Source organism: Chamaea fasciata, unplaced genomic scaffold, assembly GCF_029207755.1.
Source record: "Chamaea fasciata isolate MVZ Bird 193981 ecotype frontalis unplaced genomic scaffold, bChaFas1.0.hap1 SCAF_31, whole genome shotgun sequence".
Taxonomy (NCBI): Eukaryota; Metazoa; Chordata; class Aves; order Passeriformes; family Sylviidae; genus Chamaea; species Chamaea fasciata.
Genome location: NW_027094116.1, coordinates 635,429 through 655,663, shown reverse-complemented (window position 1 = coordinate 655,663; position 20,235 = coordinate 635,429). Strand labels below are relative to the sequence as shown.

At 60.8% G+C, this 20,235-nt stretch overlaps 2 protein-coding genes across 2 annotated transcripts; both read right to left on the bottom strand.

Annotated features, from left to right (window-relative positions):
- Positions 1-1,026: 1,026 nt before the first annotated feature.
- LOC136302921 (Fc receptor-like protein 3) lies at positions 1,027-7,734 on the bottom strand. The gene is made up of 10 exons (XM_066206501.1): positions 7,705-7,734; positions 6,652-6,741; positions 4,262-4,343; positions 3,598-3,618; positions 3,277-3,507; positions 2,754-3,020; positions 2,387-2,665; positions 1,650-1,919; positions 1,202-1,504; positions 1,027-1,121 (listed from the first exon to the last, which is right to left on the bottom strand). The coding sequence occupies exons 1-10, from the start codon at positions 7,732-7,734 to the stop codon at positions 1,027-1,029; spliced, it is 1,668 nt and encodes a 555-aa protein (XP_066062598.1).
- Positions 7,735-15,285: 7,551 nt separating this feature from the next.
- On the bottom strand, positions 15,286-19,795 carry LOC136303254 (Fc receptor-like protein 4). The gene is made up of 9 exons (XM_066206961.1): positions 19,747-19,795; positions 18,782-19,123; positions 18,229-18,483; positions 17,850-18,128; positions 16,220-16,522; positions 16,055-16,141; positions 15,651-15,672; positions 15,483-15,562; positions 15,286-15,395 (listed from the first exon to the last, which is right to left on the bottom strand). Exons 1-9 carry the CDS (start codon positions 19,793-19,795, stop codon positions 15,286-15,288), a joined length of 1,527 nt encoding a protein of 508 aa, XP_066063058.1.
- Between the last annotated feature and the right edge of the window lie 440 nt (positions 19,796-20,235).

The window sequence follows — 20,235 nt, the reverse complement described above, 5'->3', positions numbered from 1 at the left end:
GGCCGGCCCAGCACTGGGTGAGGGAAGGACGAGCCCAGTGGGGTGCAGTGAAGAGGAAGAAGGGACCGCTGAGGGGAATCGATGTCCCCAGCGCTGCCAGTGTCCCCAGTGTCACAGCCCACTCTCAAAGGTGTCATGGGGATCCTACTGTCCCTCATGGGATCCTGGCAGGTCTGCGTTGGTCACTTGTGGATCCCGAGGTGTGGCAGGACCAGGGGACACCAGTGGGGGCCTGGAGAGTGACACCAGTTGTGGGGACCTGAGTGGGGGGTGACACCTGGGGATGATGTTTCCGTGTCCCCCCTGTACTCACCCCCTGTCTGCTCAGTGCCCATGATGTAGGGGTCCAGCACTGCCCCCTCCTCTGGGGGAATCCTGTGGGGATAAGAGGGGTCTGAGGGGTGTCTGGGGAGGGGCAAAGGAGAGTCCCAGCCAGAGCCCCCCACTCACCTGTCCTGGGGCTTCCTGGCAGCTGCAAGATTAAGGAGAGAGGGTGACCTTGGGGACCCCAGGACCACTGAACCTTCCTGGGAACTTGGCAGCTCCAAACACCCACAGGACCCCTAATTTCCACTGAAGCCCTGATTCCCAACAGACACCTGATTCCCCCCCAGTCACTCCAAGCACCCCTGGAACCCCCCAGAACTTCTGCAGTGCCCCCACCACCTCTCAGTGTCTCTGATCCACTGTGCCCCAGAACCTCAAGCCAGGCAGAGAGAGGCACCCCCCAAACTCCCCCAGGCCACCAGAAAGATCCCCCAACATCCCTGCATGGCCCTTGAAGACGTACCCAAACCATCCAGGAGTTCACAGTGGCACCCCAATGCTCCTCAAAGCCCACCCAGGGATGGCCCTGGAACACAACCAATTCTCAAATTCTCCAAATTCCCCCCAAATCCCCCAGGACCCCCAGCCAAGGTCACTGTGGGCTCAGTTTTCCCCAGCTCAGGGGCCCTGGGTGCTGCCCCAGCTCTGCGCCCACTCTGGGGGCTTCCCCTCACTCCAGGACCCCCATCCTCCCCATTGTCACCCACCCCAGTGGTGCCAGCAGTGACAGCCCCCGATGACAGCCAGGAGCAGGAGCAGGAACAGGAGGGTCCTGCCGACATTCACAGCCACTGCTGGGGACAGAGGGGGACATATTGTAGTCACCCTGAACCCTGGGGGTCCTGAACACCTCGGTGACCCCTTGTGACCCCACCTGTGACCCAGGGTGAGCCAGGGGTCACCTCCAGGGCCAGCTCAGGGCTGAGTGCCCGGAACACGCGGTGCCCGTCCTGTCCCAGCTGGTTGGTGGCCGCGCACTGGTAGGTGCCTGAATGTTCCACACTGACGTCCCCAAGTTCCAGGATGGGACCCTGGGCCACCTCCTGTCCGTTGTGCAGCCAGGTGAAGGTGACAGGGGCTGAGCCCACCTGCACTGAGCAGCGCAGGGTCACGGGGTCACCTGCGTGCACCTGGTGTGACAGGGGACCGGGGGTGATGGTGACATTGGCCACGGGCACTGCGGGGAAACAGACAGGGCTGAGGCTGCGGGGCGGGGGGGCGGAGGGGGCTGGCAGCCAGCAAGAGGGACAGGGACACGGGGATGAGAGTTTCCTGGAGCATGCTGTGGATGAGGCCACCCCCAGCCTGAGGGTCCCACTCACCCAGGACGGTGACATTCAGGGGGACACTCTCAGCCACGCTGTCCCCATCACTGACCCGGCACTGGTATTGGCCGCTGTCATTGTCCCCAATGTGGCGCAGCTCCAGGCGGGGGCCAGTGCCCAGCGGTGCCCCTGAGCCCCCCCGGTGCCAGGTGAAGGATAGGGGACCATTCCCTGCAGCCACCGCACAGCTCAGCACCAGGCGGTCCCCCAGTGCCACCTGTCCCCCAGGGGGCTGCGCCCACAGGGATACCCCCAAGAGCGGGACCCCTGCAGGAGGGAGTGAAACCAGGGGACAGTGAGGGACATGGGTGGTGTTTTCAAGGGATAGGGAGACCCCAGTGACAAAGAGGGATCGCAGAGCTGATGGGGGGCTTGGAAAAAAACCCGAAGGAATGGTGGGGAGTTCACGGAGGGGACAGCTGGAGCGGGCTGAGGGGGCACCACAGGGAGGGTATGGTGGGACCTGGGGACCATGAGGGGAGATCAGAGAGGGGTGAAGGGACCCAGTGAGGGATGGGGGGACAAGGACAGGGACCCGAGCCGTGTCGAGGGGATGTGGAAAATGTTTATGGGAAAGATGGGGGTACCCAGGAAGAGCTGGGGGACCCAGCAAGAGACCCAGGAAAAGATGGGGGACCTGAGACAGCCACAGGGGGCCCTGGCAGTAATGCGGGTCCTGAAGCAGGGGACCCGGGGAAGATGTGGGAGCTCCCCGTGCCCATCCCCGCACTCACTGCGCACCGTGACACGGAGCCGGGCGCTGCTTTTCTGCACGGGCCCCCCCTCGGAGCGCACCTGGCAGCTGTAATTCCCCGAGTCGGAGACCCCCACGGCGGGCACCTGGAGCTGCGGGGACACCTGCGGGCCCCCCACCGACTGCCCGTCCCGGTAGAAGAGGTGCAGGAGGGGGGCTGGGCGCCGCAGGGGGCTGGGGGTGCTGAGGCAGCTGAGATTGAGGAGGGACCCCTCGATGAGCTCGGGGGGACCCTCCAGCACCGGCACCGTGAAGAGCTCTGGAAAGGAGAGGGGAGGGGGTTTGTGACCCCAAATCCCTGGGGCGGGGCTGTGGGGGTGCTGAGGTGTGAGGTGTGGGGTGCTCACCGTGCACTGTCACTGTCACCGGTGCCGACTCCTGCCACCCCTTTGAAACCCCTGAGCTAACCCAGCCCCTGCAGCGGTAGCGGCCACTGTGGTTGGACTGCAGAGGGGACAGGGACAGCTCAGTCCCATGGAAGGACTTCCTGACCTCCTCGTCCCCACGGTAGAATTGCACTCTGGTGACGGAACTGTCCTTCCAGCGCCGGCAGCGCAGTGTCACCGTGTCCCCCTCCAGCAGCGCCCATGTCGGTACCTGCAGCACCAAAGGGGCTGTGGGACAAGGGGGTCCTGTCAAACAAGGGGGGTCCGGTTTTCACAGAGACCCCCCCATTGTGTCACACCCAGAGGTCCACCGGGGGACCCCAATTCCACAAACAGAGTCCCCCCGCACTGGGATGCTCTGGGATGTCCCCGTGTGCAGGGGATGGGCTCTGGTCAATCCAGGGGGTGACCCATTGAGTTGAGAGCACTCAGAGCCCTCGGGGTCCCACAGGTGCCACGCTGAAGACACCCAAACCCCCCTCACCATCTAAGACTCTCACGGGCAGGCTGAGACCACTGCCAGGTCTGTCACATGCGTAGGTGCCACTCTCATTGACAGTCAAGCGGTCACGTCTGTTCTGCCCCCAGCGCTGCCCGTCCTTGTACCAGGTGGTGTCACCGGCGGTCCCCAAGCCCTGGCAGGTCAGTGTTACCTGGTCCCACAGCACCGCCGGCCTCCAGGGGGGCTCCACCAGGAGCTGGGGGGTCTGGGCACCTGCGGGTGACAGGGGACACCAGCCTGCCAGGGCCATTGCATGGGGCTGGGGACAGCGGGGTGGGGACATGGCATCCCCTGAGGACTCACCAGCGAGGCCGAGGGTCTGGGCTGGAAGGGAGAAGGGACAGGGCTGGGTGGGGACAGCAGCACCTGGGGGACATGGTGTGGTGTCTGTCCCCAGACTGTCTGCAGTGGGAACACTGGTGTAGCACAGAGGTCTTGAGGACAGGGACACCTCGGTCACCCTGGGCTGAGGCAGGACATGGGGACACTGTGGACACCCCATTCTCCTACAGGTTACCACCACCATCCTCACAGCCCTGGTCCCATCAGCAACATTCCCATGGCCTGTCATCCCATTTTAATGGAACCCATCCCCACAGCCCATCTGCATGGTACGTGGCCCTTGTCCCTGGCCCTGCATCCCTGTGCCCCTGTCCCTGTCCCCACAACTGCTACAGCCCCAAGGTTCCTTTTCTAACATCCTTGTCCCCACATTTCTATCCCCCTGTTCCTGTCCCCATATCCCAGTTCCCCTTTTCTTCTCCCCCTTTTCTTGTCCCCACAGCCACCCCACTCCTCTGCTCACACTGCGGTCCATGCCCATACACTGGCTCTGTGGGCCATGGGGACGTCAGGGGACATCCCAGCCCCCCTGTGCCCCCTCCCCACTGGTCTCTGCCTCACCAGGGCCCATCCCCGGGGTGTCAGGCCCGTGCCCGGGGCACTCACCCCACAGGAGCAGCGCCACCTTCCCGGCCATCCCCGTGTCCCCGGCCATGTGCACTGGCTGTCACTCGCTGCTGTGGCCACCGGTCCCCTGTGGGGCGGCTCTTCGGATGAAGAGGAAGGAAGAAAGGTCACACCTCGTCCCCATGTGTAGGTGGCCCTTGGTGGGGGCAGGGTGGGGGATGGGTGGAGACACAGCAGGGGACAGGCTGGGGACATTATGGGATGGTCTGGGGGCTCAGTGGGGGATGGTGTTCCCAGGAGTGGGGGGCTCAGGGGATGCAGGGAACAAAGGAGGGGTGTCCAGGAGAATGGGGGTGCAGGGGAATTGGGGTCTCCATGTTTCAGGTGATTCAGGGATGGGGGTCCTGCAGGAAAATGTTTCCCCAGGGGTTTTGGGTCATGGAATATGGATCCCAGGGTTGGGGGTCCAGGGGAGAAAAAGGGACCCTTGGGAAGAGTGGTTATGGGAGAAGAAGCATCCCATGGGATGGGATCAAGGCAATGGTGGTCCTGGGCAATGGGAGTCCTGGGATGGGGGTCCCAGGGAGCAGAGACCAAGGGAATGGGGGTCCCATGGTTGGGTTCCCAGGGGAATGGGGATCCCAGGGATGGGCAGTGGCTGGGTGGGCACGGGGGTCTCCGGTCCTGCCCTGGGTGCCTCAGATTTTGGGGTGACTCAGAGCCCAGCACAGCCCCCACAGTGTGCTCATGGCCAGGGGGGCACCCCAGGGTGGAGGCTCTGGGTCTGTGCCCCACACACCCCTGGACTTTTCCCATCCCCCCTATTCCTGGCTCAGCCATCCCAGGGAACACCTGAGCAGGTAACGGTGGGGGGATCCCAGGAAGGGGCCAAGGGGGCTGGGGGGTGCAGGCAGTGTTTGGGGGCTGTGGGGGATGGAAGACTTTCACTTTCTCTTTCCTGCAGCACAAGGAAGAGGCCGTTTATGCTGAGCTGAGGCCGTGGGTTCTGTCCTGGGGGACACATCCAGAGGGGTCCTGCCCTGAGGGAAAAGGGCTGCTCTGCTGTGGTGACACCTGGGTCGTGTCCCAGGGTCTTGTCCCAGAGGGTTCCTCATTCTGGAGGTGCCATGTCCTTGGGGATTCCTGTCCCAGAGGTGGGACATCCTGGAGGGCCCTGAGCACTCTCACTGACCCCAGTGGGGCCCTGTGACACCTGGGCTGCCCAAACTTAAGGGGGCACCTGGTGGGATCTTGCCCTGATGATGGTAAATGCCAGGCCAAATTAGGGTCAATTTCCTGATGACAAATTGGTTGAGACAAAATCATACATCCAGGGAAAAAACCCAAAACCTTTTCCCACACCATTCTTTTCCCCAATAAAAAGGAAACTCAGCAAAAATCGAACTGACGATATCGAAAATGGTCTGGTTGATAAAATGCTTTTTATCGTTCCTTTCCCAAAAAGTCACGCACAATAAAAACTGAAACAAATCACAAAGAAATGAGACTTTCTAGTTCCCTTTGGGAGCCCATTGTTGCATCCCACAGCAGCGTTTGCTTGTTGATAACACAGAGTGTGGAATCTCCCTGAATGTCCAGCAGGTCCATGGGATTGTTCCCGGCCTGCTGGGCAGCAACCCAGCCCACAGGGAAGGCTTTGGTTGGGCCACATTTAGGAACTCTGCCCATTTTCCTCCATCCCACCCTGAAACTTAATTTACCTCCCATGTCTTCAGCTCCCAACAGGGGAGAAACTCTGTCCATCCTTGGAACAGAGCACAGGAATCCGTGGAAATGCCCGTGTGTCCCTCAGGGTCTGCTTCCCTGGGAAATGCACTCCACCCTGCCCTGAATTCCCCTGCCTGGGCACTCCCTGCTCCTGCTGGGACACCCCTGTTCCCCAGATCCACGGCTGGAGCCCCTGCTCAATATTTCCACACTTTTCCTTCTCTTCTGGTGTCCACATCCAGAACACAAACATTTTTTCTGGGAGGTTCCAAAGGGCTGCAGGTTTTGTTCAGGAAGGAGGGTCCCGGTCAGGTTGTTGAGCAGATGGGTGTGGGATCTGCAGAACTTCTGGGGCTCTCTCAGCCCCTTGCTGAGAGGGACAAAATGATCAATTGCTGCATTTCCGGACTGCTTCCCTCAGAGCTGCCCCTGCAGGGGGGTTTGCAGCCAGCCCTGCTCTGAAAACCATCCAAGGCCCTCGCAGAGCCACTGCTTGGGCTCCCATTGGCTTTTGTGCTTCTTGCAGGGCCCAGCAAACCACAGCCAGGCCTTTTCCTGCCACAGAATTGTCACCTTTGCAGCAGCTCTCAAGCTGCCAGAATCAAAGCCAAGGGGGCGGGGGGAGCCTCAGGTCGTGGCTGCCACCTGGGGCTGGCCAGAGCAGGGCTGGCCAATGCCCATCCCTGTGCACTGGGGCTGGGCCATGGCTGGGCCCCACACTTGGATGGCCACTGGCTTCAAGGAGGAGGAGTTGGGGAGCTCCTTCCTGCCTGGGGCTCCATTCCCGAGCTGCTCTTGCCGGCTCACATCCTGCAGGGGATGAGTGAGAATGCAGGAGTCTGGACCCCTCCCGGAGCTGCCATCCCCCAGGACAGGACCCCCTTGGCCAGCATGTGTCCCCCCCAGGACAGGATCCCCCCAGGACAGGACCCCCCTGGATTTGCCCCTAGGACAGAACCCGCTCCCCGTGTGACACTCAGCACAAACGGCCTCTTCCTTCTGCTGCAGGAGAGAGAAAGTGAAAGTGTTGAGGGACTCAGCCCGACACCCCCATCCCCCACAGCCTCCCACCCTCCCTGCAGACCCCTCACCCCTGCTTCCCCCCCCCCTGGGGTCCCTCCAACCCGTTCCCTGCTCAGGTGCTCCCCAGGATCATCACGGCATGAACTGGGGGGTTGTGAAATTGAGGGGAAAAAGGAAGGAAATGTATAATGAGGAGATGGAAAAGGTCCTTGGGGGTGGGGGAACACAGACCCAGAGCCCCTCAGAACCCACCTGGTGATCACCAGTCCACGAGCACCTTGGGGGAACTTGCTGGGCTCTGGGTCACCCCAAAATCTGAGGCACCCAGGGAAGGAGCTGTGACCCACAGGCCAGAACAGCAGCTGCCCATGTCTGGCCTCCTAATTCCTTATGTTCCCCCTCCCTGGGACACCCATCCCACAACTGCCATTCTTCAGGGTCTCCATGGCCCAGGACCCCATGTCCACGGAACCCTCTCCCATTCATTACATCCCCTACAACCTCCCTTCCCGCAGGACATTGATTGTCCCAGGACTCCTCAATCACATGGGATCCCACATTCTCCCTGCACCTGTCCCCTGGCACACCCATCCCATGACCCCAAATCCCTGGAGCCCATGTTCCCCTGTCATTCCCATCCTTGTGTCCCTCCAGCCCTGGGGCCTCCCTTTCCCATTGCACCCCCATTCCTGGTGACTCCCCCTCCTCAGGACCTCCATTCCCCAGGGACCCCATCCCTGGCTCCCCAACCCCCTGAGCCCCCACTCCTGAGAACTCCATGTCACATCTTGGGCCACCCAGCCTTGTCCCCAGCCTGCCCCACCCTGCCCACAGCGTGTCCCCAGCTTGTGGCCACCCCACCCCCACAAAGGGCCATCTCCACATGATGATAAGACCTGACCTTGCCTTCTTCCACCCTGGCCAAAGAGACACCACCCGGGGGACAGCCACCCCTGGGAGTATGTGACAGCCAGCCTGGATGGCCGGGGACACGGGGATGGCCGGGAAGGTGGCGCTGCTCCTGTGGGGTGAGTGCCCCAGGCACGGGCCTGACACCCCGGGGATGGGCCCTGGTGAGGCAGAGACCGGTGGGGAGGGGGCACAGGGGGACTGTGGGGTCCCCTGACGTCCCCAAGGCCGGCAGAGCCAGTGCACGAATGGTGCCAGGGTTGTGGGGTGGGTGTGGGGACAGGAACAATGGGACAGGAATGTTGGGACAATGATGGAACACAGGGATTTGGGGAGGCACCATGGGGCTGGTGGGGGTGACCTGTGCCAGTATGGGGTGGTTCTGGTGTCCCCATTTTCAGGGTGTCCACAGTATCCCCGTGTCCTACCTGAGCATAGGGTGGCCGTGATGTCCCTGCCCCTGAGGGGTCTGTGCCACACAAGCACAGTTTGTGGACAGCCCCAACATTCCATGCCCTGGTGCTGCTGTCCCTGCAGTGGCACCCCTCCCAGCCCTGTCTCTTCTCCCTTCCAGCCCAGACCCTCGGCCTCGCTGGTGAGTCCTCGGCAGATGCCATGTCCCCACCCCGCTGTCCCCAGCCCCGTGGTGGCCCTGGCAGGCTGGTGTCCCCTGTCACCTGCAGGTGCCCAGACCACCCAGCTCCTGGTGGAGCCCCCCTAGAGGCCGGCGGTGCTGTGGGACCGGGTGACACTGACCTGCCAGGGCTCGGGGACTGCTGGTGCCACCACCTGGTACAAGGATGGGGAGCAATGGTGGCAGAAGGGTCCCAACCACTTCACTGTCACTGAGAGTGGCACCGACAGGTGTGACAGATCCGGAACACGGAGCAGCCGTACCGTGAGAGTCTTAAATGGTGAGGGGGGTTTGGGTGTCCCCAACCAGGCATCTGTGGGACCCAGTGGTCTCTGGGTGGGTTCCACTCTGTGTGTAAGCTCCTGGTGTGACTAGAGCCCATCCCCTGCACACAGGGACATCCCAGAGCATCCCGATCTGAGGGGACGCTGTTGTGGCACTGGGAACACTTGCTGCGCTGGACATGTTCCAATGGGGGTCCCGGTGCTATTGGGAAAGCACAGACCCTCACAATGTGACGGGATCCACTTGTCTGCCAGATTGGCTGGTGCTGCAGGGGCCGGTATGGCCACTGCTGGAGGGGGACACGGTGACACTGCGCTGTCGCAGCTGGCAGGACAAACCGCTCATCAAAGTGCGATTTTACCGTGGGGATGAGAGTATGAGATTCCTCAATGGGACAGAGCTGTCCATGTCGCCTCTGCAGCTGCACCACAGCGGCCACTACAGCTGCGGGGCCTGGCTGGACTCCTGGATATCACAGGACTGGAAAGAGGTCAGTGCCAGTGCTAGTGACAGTGCACGGTGAGCACCCCACTGCCTCCACCCTGACACCCCAGCAGTCCCTCCCCAGGGACTTGGGGTCACAAACCCCCTCCCCTCTCCTTCCCAGAGCTCTTCACGGTGCCAGTGCTGGAGGGTCCCCCAGAGCTCATCGAGGGGTCCTCCCTCAATCTCAGCTGCCTCAGCACTCCCAACCCCCTGCGGCACCCAGCCCCCCTCCTGCACCTCTTCTACCGGGACGGGCAGTTGGTGGGGGGCCCACAGGTGTCCTTGCAGCTCCTGGTGCCCGCCGTGGGGGTCTCCAACTCGGGGAATTACAGCTGCCAGGTATGCCCCGAGGGGGGGGCCGTGCAGAAGAGCAGCGCCCGGCTCCGTGTCACGGTGCGCAGTGAGTGCAGGTATGGGCACGGGGAGCCCCCACAGCCATCCCAGGTCTCCCATCCCCGTTCAACCCTTTGTGTGCCGCCCTGCCTTCCCTGGGCTCTCCCTGCGTCCTCCCATCACCTTCCCTGCTGCCTGCATCCCTCACCAGGTCCCCTCACCCCTCCCCAGCTGCACCTCTCCCTCTCTGAGGTCCTTCCATTGTCCACAGGTCCCATCATCCCTGTCTGGGTCCCCAAAACCTTCCCTGTGGTTCCCTTCAACCCTCTCTATGTGTCTCCTGGCTGAATCTCTCACCCTGCCCTGGGGTCCCTTCCAGCCTTTTCCAAGCCTCTCTCCCATCTCTGGGCCCCCTTCTTCCTCACAGGGATCCCTCCATCCCTGTCTGATCCTCCCCCTCTCTAAATCCTTCACTGCTCCATGGTGACCTGCCACTCCTCCCATGTCCACAATTCTTCCTGTGTCCACCCGCAGGTATCCCACTCTCCAGGGTAGTGCAGCCTCCTGGGGGACAGGTGGCACAGGGTGACTGCCTGGTGCTGAGCTGTGCAGTGGCCACAGGGACAGGTCCCCTGTCATTCACTACACACTGGGGGTGGGGGTGCTCAGCCACCCTGCTGGGCAGTGGCCCCCACCTGGAGCTGTGGAACGCTGGGGACGAGGACAGTGGCCACACTGGTGCTGGGCCAGTGATGGGGACATCGTGGCTGAGAGCCCCACATTGAATGTCACTGTCCTGGGTGAGCAGGACCCTTGGGCTGAGGGTGATCCCACCCACAGCATCCCCAATTCCACACATTCCTATTCCACCCCAACCCCCCACACCATCCCCAATCCACCCCAGGTCACAGCCCCCACCCCTGGCTGTCACAGCCCAGGGGAACTGGGACCGTCTGGCTCCAGGTGTCCCCACCCAGGACATCCAGGCCATGGATCCCTAATGCCGCCTGTCACATGTCCCACTCCCCATCAGGTCACATTCACCCTACTGAGCGTGACTCTCCAGGGGAGTGAGACCCTTGGCATTGGGGTGATGCCCCCGTTGATTTGCCTCATCAGACCCATCACATCCCACCCACGCCATTCCGTGCCCCCCACGAGGTGACAGCCATTACCAGCCTTGGACACAGCCGCCCTCATCCCATCCTCACCTCAGCCTCATCCCATCCTCATCCCTCCCCCCTCATCCATCACATGCCCTCATCCCACAGTACATGATGGCTCCACCCCATGGGGTCACTGTCCTGGCTGAAGGAGACCCTCTGTCTCCAGGTGCCACCACACAGACTCCCTCAATCCCCCAGGCTGGGTGCAGCCCCTCCTCCTGGCCTCAGCCCTGTCTCTGTCCCCACAGTGCCCGTGGCCAATGCCACCATCACCCCCGGTCCCCTGTCACACCAGGTGCACGCAGGTGACCCCGTGACCCTGCGCTGCTCGGTGCAGGTGGGCTCAGCCCCTGTCAACTTCACCTGGCTGCGCGATGGCCAGGAGGTGGCCCAGGGTCCCGTCCTGGAGCTTGGGAATGTCAGTGTGGGACATTCGGGCACCTACCAGTGCGTGGCCACCAACCAGCTGGGACAGGACGGGCACCGCGTGTTCCGGGCACTCAGCGCTGAGCTGGCCCTGAAGGTGACCCCTGGCTCACCCTGGGTCACAGGTGGGCTCACAAGGGGTCACCGGGGTGTTCAGGATCCCCTGAGTTCAAGGTGACCCCAATGTGTCCCCCTCTGTCCCCAGCAGTGGCTGAGAATGTCGGCAGGACCCTCCTGTTCCTGCTCCTGCTCCTGGCTGTCATCGGGGGCTGTCACTGGTGGCACCATTGGGGTGGGTGACAATGGGGGGATGGGGGTCCTGGAGTGAGGGGAAGCCCCCAGAGTGGGGGCAGAGACAGGGCAGCACCCAGGGCCCCTGAGCTGGGGGAAAGTGAGCCCACAGTGACCTCGGCTGGGGGTCCTGGGGGATTTGGGGGAAATTTGGAGGGTCTTTTTTGGGCTCCAAGGGCATCCTTGAGTGGGCTTTGAGGGACATTGGGATGGCACTGGAAGCTCCTGGAGGGTTTGGGGAGCTCTTGGAGAGCTGTGCAGGGATGTTGGGGGATCATTCTGGGGTCCTGGGGAATTTGGGGAGTACCTCTCTCTGCCGGGCTTTGGGTTCTGGGGCTCAGAGGGTCGGGGACACTGGGGGGCTTGGGGACACTGCAGTGGTGTAGATGTTCTGGGGGGTTCAGGGGTGCTTGGAGTGTCCCATGGCAGAATCAGGGGTCTGGTGTGAATTGGGGCTCCAGTGGGGATTTGGGGGTCCTGTGGGTGGTTGGAGCTGCCAAAGTCCCAGGAAGGTTCAGGCGTCCCGGGGTCTCCATGGTCAGGGTGACCTTCTCGTTGACCTCTCCTTTTCGTTGCAGCCACCATGAAGCCCCAGGACAGGTGTGGGGGGCTCTGGCTGGGACTCCCCTTTCCCCCTCCCCAGACACCTGTCAGACCTCCCCTTATCCCCACAGGATTCCCCCAGAGGAGGGGGCAGTGCTGCACCCCCACATCGTGGGCACTGAGCAGGCAGGGGGTGAGTACAGGGGGGGACAGGGACATGTCACCCACGGGTGTCACTCCCCACCCAGGTCCCCACAACCGGTATCACTCTCAGGGCCCCCACGGGTGTCCCCTGGCCCTGCCCCACCTTGGGATCCACAAGTGACCAACATGGCGCTGCTGAGACCCTACGATGCACAGTAGGATAACCATGACACCTTTGTGAGTCTGCTGCGCCACTGGGGACATTGGCAGGGCTCAGAGGCATCGATTCCCCTCAGCGGTCCCTTCTTCCTCTTCATGGCACCCCACAGGGCTCGTCCATCCCTCACCCAGTGCTGAGCGGGCACATCACCCTATTCCTTCTTACTGTACTCAAAATTTGGCTGTCTGATTAAACTGTGTGAGAAACAAGGCTCAATCCTTCATATTTTTAAATACTCATAAGGGATAAATAAAGCGTAAAATGGACAGCAAATAGCGTGCTGGGTCCTTGGACACTACCAGAGGCACACGGTTATCTATAACAATTCTTCTCTTCCCTTCCCGCCTGGGCAGAGGTCCCCAGGTGCCGGCGGGGTCGGCCCCGCTCCGCCGCGTGGCCCCGGGCCTGGTGCGGCCTGGCCGGGCCCGGCCGCTGCTGGAGCCTTGGCAGGGCCGGGCCCGGCGGCTCCCGGGCAGGGCAGGGGAGGAGAGAACGCCCCGTCCCGGCCGGATCGGGCCTCCAGCGGCTGCTGACATCCTGCCGCTAAAGCCGCCCCCATGGCGGCCCCGGGAGGCCTCGCAGGGCCGGGCCGGGCCCCCAGCGCAGCCGGGCAGAGGAACGGGGGAAGCCCCCAGCGCGGCTTTGGAAGAATTCTTTACTATGAACAGCTCCAGACACCGGCACCAAGACCCCTTGCGGAGGGAGAGGCCCCAGCAGCTGGAGAGATCTTGCGGCCAAGAGCAGGGGCAGCTCTGCAGCCGTGCGGAGCGGCCCCGCAGCTGGAAATTGAATGCAGCCAGAACCCCGGAGATCCTGGCCCAGCCCCGGCACGGCCTGAATTTACCACCTTCGGCCACTGCCCGGGAGAACCATCACGGCCTCTGCAGATTGGGAGAATGGAAACTCCTCCTTTGCACGGATGGAACTTGCAAAGCACTAATCCTCTCTTAAGTGAGACGAAAGGACAGAGTGAAGCCACGTAGAGAGACAATATGAAGACATCAAAGTCAGTGAAGGAGGAGTTGAATCTTAGATGGCAAGAGAAGGAGAAGATGCCTTGGTTTTAGGCTGAAAACCTTTTGTAGGCCATGGGAATGGACTGTGATATACTAGAATATCCCTCTAAGATGTTCTAGGAGATGAGAGTATACAAATTGTAGATCTGAGCAAAGGTTTTTGTGGTGAGCTAAGTAAATATTGAAGTAGTTGTGATCTTATGAGAAGCCTGAACAGAGAGAGAGATGAGATGAAGATCTGCCCTCAGAAAGAGGAAAGATCTCTGTTCCTAGAGATGTAGAAAACCTTTGCTTTTGAACTGTTCATCTTTAAAATGGTACCCCATGAGTTTACATGGCCCATTACGCAGCTGTGGGAAGGCTGCGTGATATGGGAGGGACTTCACAAATGCAGATTCAGAGGCGGCTGGTTTTGTGAGAATGAAAAAGCCACAAGAGAACTGTTCTTTCTTGCGGGGAAGTTTCCATGGCCGACCAGAAGAGACTTCTCTCTCTGAGAGAACTGAAGAAAGACTATTTTAGAGGTAGTGACTGACATGAAGTCTAAGTTTTGTTTTCTCTGCATGTTGTCAGAGAGAAAGAAAAGAGTTTGTGGGGAAGAGAGGAAGTGTTTTGAAAGTTTTTTTCTGATTCTTATTATTTTCTTTCTTGTCGTTTTGTTACTAAACCTGTCTTTATACCCTTTTAAGTTTTGAGCCTGCTTTGCTTTTCTCCTAATCTTACCTCACAGCAGAAGAAAAAGTGAATCATTCTCGTGGGCACTCAAACCACTACACTAATTGGTGCCGTGACTCGGATACAGGAATTGGCAAACCTGAAACCACTACAATGCCATACTGCAGATGAAATCGATATATTTTATTTCCTCACAAGGCCCCTGTTCTGTGGTTTGACAAATCTTGGTGACCTACGAGTCAGTGGTAGATTCCTCTTTGCATTCTTTCTTTCAATGTTCGTTTACTTGGTTCTTTTCAATGTTATCTTACCACAGAGATAAGATACTCCAGCAGTAGATGAAATCAATGTTAGCTACTTCACAAAATAATCTGCGTTATTCTCACCATTGTCAGTTCATTACACAAATCAAGGCATTAGCTACTTCTGCAACAGTTAATGTTATACTGCACTGCAAATAGGTTCCATTTTGATGGTTTGCGAGAGCCTAAACAAAAATATATTTATCACACGAAAATTTAGCATCTCCACAGGGATTAGAGTCAAAAGGCTGACAAATTTTACTACATCAAAAGCAGCTGAAATGTGATTACAAACTGTATTACATAGAACTAATTAACAAAAGCCCATACAATAGCAAAAGCCAATGACGACAAAGTTATTAATAACGGGGGAAGGTGTATGGAAGGGTTTTGTGACTTCTCCTTTTTCTGCCCTGATTTTGTCTCCAATAAATTCAATTCATATCTCTAATTCTGATGCTGTTTTGCCCCTGAGAGGATTTGATGAGAGATCTCTCCTGGTCTTAGGAGGGAGGGAGGGAGGGAGGAAGGCAGGAAGGCAGGAAGGCAGGAAGGCAGGAAGGCAGGAAGGCAGGAAGGCAGGAAGGAAGGAAGGAAGGAAGGAAGGAAGGAAGGAAGGAAGGAAGGAAGGAAGGAGGGGGTTGTTCCTTCTGCAGACTCAGGCAGCCAGTGGCTGATCTCAGCACTGCCAGCAGCACCTTCTCAGCAGAGACATTCCCGTGGGTGATTTTCTCCTTCTTCTGGGTAGGGGGGGAAGAGGGCTGAGGACCCTCAGTGTGGCTCCACACACTGGGCTGGGCTGGTGCCAGCACACTGGAGTAGTGTGGCTGCCCATGGGTGGGGTCCCCCACTGCCCCCCAGTTCCCCCAGAGCCCCCCAGTGCCCACTGGAGCCCCGAGTGTCACAGCACATTCCCGTAGGTGTCACTGAGTTCCCGCTGTCGCCCATGGGGTCCCCGCAGCTCTGCGTAGGTCACCTGGGGATCCTGGAGCGCGGTGGCACGGGGGGACGCTGCGAGAGACACTGGCTGTGGGATCTGGGTGGGGGTGACACTCATGGGTGACGTGTCCCAGTGTGTGTGTCCCACCCTGTACTCACCCCCCGTCTGCCTGGTGCTCACGACGTGGGTGTACAGCACCTCCCCCTCCTCTGGGGGGGCCGGGGGATCCGGGGGGGCCCTGCGGGGATAAAGGGGATGTGTGGGGGGGAATGGGAGGTCTTGGGGTTGGGGTAAAAGGGGACAGTGTGGTTTGAGCCCACACTCACCTTTCCTGCTGCTTCCTGGATGCTAGAAAGGAAAGAGGGGAAAGGTAACTCTGGGGTCCCCAAGGCCCCCTCAGAAATCCTGGCACCCTACTGGACCCTCAATTTCTCCCAGGACCCCTGAGCATCCCTGATGCCCCCCAGAACCCCTGAACCACCCAAGTGCTCTGGACCTTGTGAGTGCCCAGAAGCCCAATTCTGGCAAGGAGGGGGACCCTCCAAATTTTTCCAAGGTCACTGAAAGAAGCCCCAACATCCCTACAATGCCCTCCAACAGCACCCCAAATCCTTGAGGACCCTGAGCAAAGATCCTGAGCACTCAGCAGCTGTGGGTGTCACCCATCACCCCCACATTCCAGGTGGCCTCCCACCTCCCCAGGGCTCCCATTGCCCCCACTGTCACCCACCCATGTTGTTCCACCGGTGCCAGGCCGCAGCTGCACCCACGAGCAGGACCAGGAACAGGAGGGACACGCCAACCCCTGTGGCCACTGCTGGGGACAGAAGGGACACGTCAGGGTCACCTGTCACTCTAGGAGCCCTGAAACCCCAGTGACCCCATGTTACCCCACCTCTGCTCCAGTGTCCACGTGGTGTCACCTCCAGGACCAGCTCATGGCTGAGTGCCCGGAACACGCGGTGCCCGTCCTGTCCCAGCTGGTTGGTGGCCATGCACTGGTAGGTGCCCGAATGTCCCACACTGACATTCCCAAGATCCAGGATGGGACCCTGGGCCACCACCTGCCCATCACGCAGCCAGGTGAAGTTGACAGGAGCTGAGCCCACCTGCACGGAGCAGCGCAGGGTCACGGGGTCACCTGCGTGCACCTGGTGTGACAGGGGACCGGGGGTGATGGTGGCATTGGCCACAGGCACTGTGGGGACAGAGACAGGGCTGAGGCCAGGAGGAGGGGCTGCACCCGGCCTGGGGGATTGAGGGAGTCTGTGTGGTGGCACCTGGAGACAGAGGGTCTCCTTCAGCCAGGACAGTGACCCCATGGGGTGGAGCCATCATGTGCTGTGGGATGAGGGCATGTGATGGATGAGGGGGGAGGGATGAGGATGGGATGAGGCTGAGGTGAGGACGGGATGAGGGCTGCTGTGTCCAAGGCTGGTAAGGGCCGTCACCTCGTGGGGGGCACGGAATGGCGTGGGTGGGATGTGATGGGTCTGATGAGGCAAATCAACGGGGGCATCACCCCAATGCCAAAGGTTTCACTCCCCTGGAGAGTCACGCTCAGTAGGGTGAATGTGACCTGATGGGGAGTGGGACATGTGACAGGCGGCATTAGGGATCCATGGCCTGGATGTCCTGGGTGGGGACACCTGGAGCCAGACGGTCCCAGTTCCCCTGGGCTGTGACAGCCAGGGGTGGGGGCTGTGACCTGGGGTGGGTTGGGGATGGTGTGGGGAGTTGGGCTGGAATGGGAATGTGTGGAATTGGGGATGCTGTGGGTGGGATCACCCTCAGGCCAAGGACAGTGAGGTTCCATGTGGGGCTCTTGGCCACACTGTCCCCATCACTGGCCCAGCACTGGTGTGACTGTTCTCCTAGTCCCCAATGTGCCACAGCTCCAGGTGGGGGCTGGCACCCAGCAGTGCCCCTGAGCCCCTCCGGTGCCAGGTGAAGGACAGAGGACCTGTCCCTGTGGCCACTGCACAGCTCAGCACCAGGCAGTCACCCAGTGCCACCTGTCCCCCAGGGGGCTGCACTCCCCCCGAGAGTGGGACACCTGCGGGTGGACACACGAGGGATTGGGGACATGGGATGAGGAGTGGGGGACACCAGGGAGCAGAGAAGGACTTAGGGAGGGGGAGGATCAGAGAGGGATGAAGGGATCCCTGTGAGGAAGAAGGGGGCCCAGAGATGGGAGAGAGGCTTGGAAAAGGCTGGAAGGGACCCCAGGGCAGGGTGAGAGATTCAGCCAGGAGACACATAGAGAGGGTTGAAGGGAGCCACAGGGAAGGTTTTGGGGACCCAGACAGGGATAGTGGGACCTGTGGACAATGGAAGGGCCTTGGAGAGGGAGAGGTGCAGCTGGGGAGGGGTGAGGGGACCTGGTGAGGGATGCAGGCAGCAGGGAAGGTGATGGGAGGACGCAGGGAGAGCCCAGGGAAGGCAGGGCAACACACAGAGGGTTGAGCAAGGATGGGAGACCTGGGATGGCTGTGGGGGCTCCCCGTGCCCATCCCCGCACTCACTGTGCACCGTGACGTGGAGCCGGGCGCTGCTCTTCCGCACAGTCCCCTCCTCGGAGTGCACCTGGCAGCTGTAATTCCCCGAGTTGGAGACCCCCACGGCGGGCATCAGGAGTTGCGGGGACACCTGCGGGCCCCCCACCAACTGCCCGTCCCGGTAGAAGAGGTGCAGGAGGGGGGCTGGGGGCCGCAGGGGGCTGGGGGTGCTGAGGCAGCTGAGATTGAGGGGGGACCCCTCGATGGGCTCCGGGGGACCCTCCAGCACCGGCACCGTGAAGAGCTCTGGGAAGGAGAGGAGAGGTGAGGGCTGTGACTCTGAGTCCCCTGGGAAGTGACTTTGGGGGTGTCAGGATATTGGAGTTCCAGGCGTGGGGGTGCTCACCGTGCACTGTCACTGTCACTGGTGTTGACAGTGACAGCCCGAAGCTCACGAAGGCCACACAGTGGTAGCGGCCACTGTGGTTCAGCTGCAGGGGGGACAGGGACAGCTCGGTCCCAGTGAGGAACCCTCCAGGATCCTTCCGGTCCTGGTAAAACCGCACCCTGCTGAACGACATGTCCTGCCTGACCCGGCAGCGCAGTTTCACCGTGTCTCCCTCCAGCAGTGTCTGTGCTGGCACCTGCAGCACCAGCCGGTCTGTGGGACAGGAGAGTCCCTTCAAACTGAGTGGCACGGGACCTCTCCAAGTTGGGTGCCCACGGCACCGCGGACATCTGGGTGGAGTCTCCATTGCGCGGGAGGATCCCAGGAACACCAGGAGACGCTCCGTGGCACAGGTGTCACCACGGGGGCCCCATCACACTGGGATGCACAGGGATGACCCTGAGTGCAGGGGACAGGCGCTTGCCACACGAGCTATGTAAGGCGAAACTTGGAGTGCAGCCCACGCAGACCCAACAAGAGGCCACCCTGATCATTTATGATCCCCCCTCACCATTCATGACTCTCAAGGCAGGGCTGGACCCACTGCCAGGTCTGTCACATGTGTAGGTGCCACTCTCGGTGACAGTGAAGCGGTCGCTTCTGTTCTGCCCCCAACGCTGCCCGTCCTTGTACCAGGTGGTGTCACCGGTGGTCCCCGAGCCCTGGCAGGTCAGTGTCACCTGGTCCCACAGCACCGCCGGCCTCCAGGGGGGCTCCACCAGGAGCTGGGTGGTCTGGGCACCTGCAGGTGACAGGGGACACCAGCCTGCCAGGGCCATTGCATGGGGCTGGGGACAGCGGGGTGGGGACATGGCATCCCCCGAGGACTCACCAGCGAGGCCGAGGGTGTGGGCTAGAAGGGAGAAGGGACAGGGTTGGGTGGGGACAGCAGCACCTGGGGGACATGGTGTGGTGTCTGTCCCCAGACTGCCTGCAGTGGGAACACTGGTGTAGCACAGAGGTCTTGAGGACAGGGACACCTCGGTCACCCTGGGCTGAGGCAGGACATGGGGACACTGTGGACACCCCATTCTCCTACAGGTTACCACCACCATACTCACAGCCCTGGTCCCATCAGCAACATCCCCATGGCCCTTCATCCCATTCTAATGGAACTCATCCCCACAGCCCATCTGCATGGTACATGGCCCTTGTCCCTGTTCTTGCATCCCTGTGCCCCTGTCCCTGTCCCCACAACTGCTACAGCCCCAAGGTTCCTTTGCCACATCCTTGTCCCCACATTTCTATCCCCCTGTTTCTGTCCTCACATCCCAGTTCCCCTGTTCTTCTCCCCCTTTTCCTGTCCCCACAGCCACCCCACTCCTCTGCTCACACTGCGGTCCATGCCCATGCACTGGCTCTGCTGGCCTTGGGAACCTCAGGGGACACCCCAGCCCCCCTGTGCCCCCTCCCCACTGGTCTCTGCCTCACCAGGGCCCATCCCCGGGGTGTCAGGCCCGTGCCCGGGGCACTCACCCCACAGGAGCAGCGCCACCTTCCCGGCCATCCCCGTGTCCCCGGCCATGTGCACTGGCTGTCACTCGCTGCTGTGGCCACCGGTCCCCTGGGTGGCGGCTCTTCGGATGAAGAGGAAGGAAGAAAGGTCACACCTCGTCCCCATGTGTAGGTGGCCCTTGGTGGGGGCAGGGTGGGGGATGGGTGGAGACACAGCAGGGGACAGGCTGGGGACATTATGGGATAGTCTGGGGGCTCAGTGGGGGATGGTGTTCCCAGGAGTGGGGGCCTCAGGGGATGCAGGGAACCAAGGAGGGGTGTCCAGGAGAATGGGGGTCCAGGGGAATTGGGGTCTCCATGTCTCGGGTGATTCAGGGATGGGGGTCCTGCAGGAAAATGTTTCCCCAGGGGTTTTGGGTCATGGAATATGGGTCCCAGGGTTGGGGGTCCAGGGGAGAAAAGGGGACCCTTGGAAATTTGGGTTCTATGGGAACAAGCAGCCCATGTGAT